Below are 5,250 nucleotides of genomic sequence, written 5' to 3'. Positions count from 1 at the left end.
CCATGGTTTTTCTACACACATATTGTAAGTTTTCTTTTTATGTTATAGAATAATTTTCATATATTATTCACAGAAGTCGATGTACTTAAAAAGTCTTCTAACTTTTGTATTTTAACTTATTTTGTTCTTGATTATTTTTAACAAACAGTTTGTTACTTACCAACAGTTACTAACTTTCATCATGTTATTATTCAGTCAGACCAGATATGATATGATTACTTTATGATAATATTGTAAATTTGCCTAAGTAAGCTAATAAAATTAAACATCAACATAAAATGCATTAACATCGATATTATTTTTATAGTTAAAATACGCTTATGTATTAAACTATTGTTAATATGTTTTAAAATATTTTACACCTTAACTAAATACTTTTCTTACGCGTTTTCTGTTGTTTAAACTACGTAAGTATTACTATTTTATTAATTACAAAAATATACTATTCTTCTTGAAGCTGGCTTAAAATTTTTGAATACTAATCTATAACAAATGCAAAAAAAGTATAAGTCAGTTAATATCTTTATCTTTTATAACAATATAAGTTTTATCTAGTTTTACCTATAAGTATGTTAAAATATTAGAATGCATTTTTTTTAAATACTGCCATTTAAGTTCAGGTTTATGTTTAAAACATTTTATTCTAAAGTTTAAATACAATTATTATTCAACATTGCTATTTAACTTAGTTTTTTTATCTTTAGGTTTTAGGAAATAATTATGTGCATGCATTACAAAAAAATGATAGTTTTTAACTATCTACTTTAAAAACATTTGAAACTCAGGTAAACAGTTGTCATTTTCGTGAAAAAGTTTAAAATAAGTCTAAAATTATTTTAAACTTTTGTGCAAACACTTTTAAAATGTAGGACCGACTTAGTTGAAGTTAACTAATCAATTATTTTTAATAAAGCATAGATAAAACAAGCGTACTGTAAATAGATATTTCTATTTAAGTTACAACTAATTTAAAATAAGAAAACGATTCAGTATAAAAATGATAAAAATAAATTGTATTACAGTAAAAATAAAGAAAAAGTAAAGTAGAACTAATAAAAACAGTTATGCAGCTAGTCTTAAGCTGAACTCTATGCGAAATAATCTTTTAGAAAAAATTTAAGTTAAGATAACGGTTAAATAAAGTAAATGCTTTTTATTTTGTTTATTGAACGACAAAAAATGCACTCAAAAGGTTTGGTCTAAGGACCTGGTGTACAAAAAACTTTTCGGTTATCGTGTCATACCAGAACAGTTTCAACGTCATGCCCAGGATTTAGTTTTTGTTCACTTGAAGTTTTTAGTATAATTATTTTTTCTATGCTTGTAATTTTGTTATAGGAACTTTTATTCATTCTTTCAGCTTTTGATCATAAAAGTCATATACACAAATGTGTAGTTTTATATATAATCTTAAACTATAAAAAAAATGATATTCTTACTATGAACGGATAAAAGTATTTAGGAAGTATTGATACATTTCTATCTAGTCATAAAGATAGTCACAAAGTATTAATATTTATATATTAAAACACTTTGTAAATCACAGAGTGATTTTAAAGTTTTCGACTTTCGTTACATTTCTATCAAACTATTCAGTATGCTTCTTAATACAGGCTGACAATTACGTACAAGTAATATACTCAATGAAAATTTTTTTAAAACTTCGTCCGCTTGTGGCTTAATATCAGAAAATATACGTTGAAAACTTTAAATCGAATTTAGTAATGCTTAACTTTATTTTAAAAGGTTTATGAAACACTATCTAAAAAGCTTTTAAAACATTTAAAAATCATAGCAAATGCAGTAAACTTTTCCACAAGTAGAAAATAACTTTAAATTAAAAGTGGCTTAGATAGCTTTATTAGTATTTCGTTATGGTTTTCATTTCCAGGTAAAATAATATAAAGTTTAAAACAGTGTTTAATGTTCAACTCTACGGAGTTTAAAGCTATTCTTTACAAAATATTTTTAAGATAAACTGGGCTTCTATGTAACATACACCTTTTTTAACAAGTTTGAAAATGATCTGTGTATAAGAAGCTAGTACAGATGATTTGTATTACAAAAATGTTCAATATAAGTTATTATTTATAGCATAACAAAGTTACAACAACAGCCTATCAAAATTTAATAAGCTTAATTTACTTTAACACAGTAATGTTTTTATTTATGATAGTTGTTTTAAGAAAATTCGGAGTAAGATTATGCATTTTAACTAGTTTTGTCTTAATAATCACTTAAACTTCATTAGTTTATTAACTTTATTAAAACAAGTTATTAAAAAAATATACAAGTTAGTTTATGTTAACAAAAATTAAAAACATACTTACTTTAAACTGGTTACAAAACAATTTAAGTTTATAACGACAGTTCAAATTCTTTAAAAGTGTTCAAAGTTCCATATCTCAAATTATAAGTTTTAATTATTAAATTGTTTTAGAAGGTCTAAATAATAAAAACATAGCAAAAAATAAGAAAATGGTTAAACAAAACTTCGAAAACAATAATTATAAAAAGACATAATTCACCATACCTTAGAAAAACTAAAATTCATATTTTAGCTTTGCAGTTCTTTTAATTAGGATTCAAAAAATATTTTAAGTTCTATGTTTAAACATTTTAACTGAAAACCTGTTTTTACGATGACATACACCACGCCATACAACTTTAATTTTACAAATTAAAACGTTATAAAACAACACTAAGTTTTTTAGTTACTTAATTAAGTCTTTTTTACGACAAAATTTTCAAAGCTTAAATAAATAGAATAGCAAACAGCCACTACATACTTGTAAAAAAAAAAAGTTGTTAACACTCTAATAAGTTAGAAAAAAAAAACTAAACAAATGTTATTTGAAAAGTTAGTAAAATTAAAAAAAGTTTTTTATCAAAACTTGTTAAAACGTCTTTAAATTTCTTCAATTTTATTTATATCAGTTTAGTTAATTTTATAATTTTGTTATAAAGTAACTCTTTTAATTTTTCTTATCAAGTTTCGAATAACACTTTTGTGAAAATCTCATTTGGCTTTAAACTAAAAGTTCAAAAGAAATTCTTCAAGATTTTTTGAAATATACTTTACAATATGAATAACATTAAACAAAGAAAACGAAGATACAATTAATTATAAAACTATCTTTTCTAAGTTCTTTTAAATAAATGTTTCAAACTTTAGCATACTATTTTTAATTTAAATAAGTTTATTTCATTAAACTGATTATTGTCCAAAAAAAAAGAAAAAAGCTACAGTTCAAGTTTGAATTCCATTGTTTTTTGTCAAAAAGTCGTTTAAGCGTAAAATTGTACTTTTTGAAAATCTGCAATATTTTCTATCATTCTTCTACAGTTGCTTCTGCAAAATTTCCACTAAAAGCTGGCTTGTAGCCGTCTGTAAATAATTAGTTTTAGTTTTTTTTATTTTTATTTTATTTTTTAATATAATAAATATTAATTTCATAGGTAAACTTTTAGATGGTTTAAAGCTATTAAGCTGCTGAAAGATTTTGATTTGAAAAAAAAAGGTAATTATTTATTGATTTATTAAATTTCAACAAAATCAGAATTTAAGAAAATAAAAGCTGGTAATATAAACAGGTTATTATCAAATTTACAATCTTGTTCGAAGATGACCTAAAAGATTGATCAAAACTAGTCATGAATACAAATATGCGTATCTAAGACGCTAAAACAAGCATATTTTTACTCATCGTTATACAACCTACCAAACTCAAACAAAGAACAATAAAAATCTATAATATTAATAAAAAAAAGTCAAACATAAAACTCATTCCGCTTCTTCATCGTTGTACAACTTAACCAGCTGACACACAAAATCACACAAACATTCAGAAAAAAAAAACCTAAAATAATAACAAACTCACTTGAACGCTTGAGCAACAATGAAATTTTAATCTTTACGTCTATGAGACATTAAAACGAGCGTGGTTATTCATTGTTGCACATCCTTCCAAACTGACATTCAAAAAAAAAACACAACAAACTCAAACTCACTCTGCTTCTTCAAGTGTTTCTTGGTGAGGTCCATGGGCGTGTCCCTGCGAATGAGAAACTTCTTCTTGCTTCCCACCGCTGCTGCTGGCTTCCCTCCGCCCCTTTGCTGCTGCTTCGTCTCCGCAGCCGTCACTGCAATAAAAAAGGAACTCTTGCCTGTTGTTTTCGTGGCGCGCAACGGAGCAATGTGCGCGTTTTGCTTATTAGCGATTGTCAGCCGATCTATTGATCGCTGCGCCTTGTTTTCGTTGAAGCGGCGCGAAAAAAAAGAGAGGTTAGCAAAGTTTTTGCTTTTGTTGTCGGGTTTGTTTGCGAGTCGAGCTCAGAGCCGGTGATCTTGGAAATCAGATAATTGAAAAAAAAAATCTGCGCTTTTTAAATGTATATGCTTTTACTCTTTTCGCATTCGCGTGTTTTATAAACATAGTTTTTACATCTAAATCATTTAAACAAGCTACCTATATTTTTAAAATATATGTAAATAAATTTTATTTTGTTTAGTGAAGATTAAAGATTAAAGTATTTAAATAACTATCCATTTTATCTTTTAACTTTTTGAAAAATAAACAAACCTTTGAGAAGATTTTTATCATCTGATGACTTTTCCGGATGTTTTTGCTCTTCTGTTTTACTCTCTGAAAAATACGCATGATCGTTATACACTATAATGCATTGGTCGAAAGTTTAAAAGACATTTTAAACAAGTATATGTATATAGTTTAAAAAACAAAATTTCTAAACGAATATGAAAAATATGTTTAGAAAATAAGTTAAGAAAAACTTATCTAAAAAGTACTTAAATGTATTTTAAAAACAGTTTTTACTTGTAGTAGCCGAGCCTTTAGTCGATGATAATGAAATATTTACATTACTTGACATTTTATCTTTCAAAACTGTTTTGTTTAAAACTTGTTTCTGTAAATATTGTTTAATTTATACGTAAAACCTTAATAGTAACTAATGAACTAATTTATCATTAGACAAGCTTATATAAATTTATCAAGCGGTAATGTGTTTGGTATATCTCTTCTTACTAAGTTCTGAACATTTTGTAGAATTCTTCATATGTTTAATTTTTTTTAACGAAAAATTCTAGTTGTGAAATTCTATTTGTTTATGTTTGAGAAGAATAAAATACTGAAGGTAATGTAAACTATTCATTCGGAAAACTAGCTTGCTTTCTCAATACAAAATATAATAACAAATTTCTTATTTATTCAGATTAATTTGTTTTCTATT

At 25.2% G+C, this 5,250-nt stretch overlaps 1 protein-coding gene across 1 annotated transcript; it reads right to left on the bottom strand.

The window, feature by feature from the left end:
- Positions 1 to 2,191: 2,191 nt before the first annotated feature.
- LOC145834834 (uncharacterized) lies at positions 2,192 to 4,922 on the bottom strand. Its single transcript, XM_082942346.1, has 4 exons — positions 4,836 to 4,922; positions 4,584 to 4,646; positions 4,012 to 4,143; positions 2,192 to 3,388 (listed from the first exon to the last, which is right to left on the bottom strand). The coding sequence occupies exons 1-4, from the start codon at positions 4,888 to 4,890 to the stop codon at positions 3,333 to 3,335; spliced, it is 306 nt and encodes a 101-aa protein (XP_082798472.1). The 5' UTR covers positions 4,891 to 4,922; the 3' UTR covers positions 2,192 to 3,332.
- Between the last annotated feature and the right edge of the window lie 328 nt (positions 4,923 to 5,250).

The sequence above is a fragment of the Thalia democratica genome, chromosome 4 (assembly GCF_965202585.1).
Source record: "Thalia democratica chromosome 4, ktThaDemo2.hap1.1, whole genome shotgun sequence".
Classification (NCBI taxonomy): Eukaryota; Metazoa; Chordata; class Thaliacea; order Salpida; family Salpidae; genus Thalia; species Thalia democratica.
This window is presented reverse-complemented; position numbering and strand designations above follow the sequence as displayed.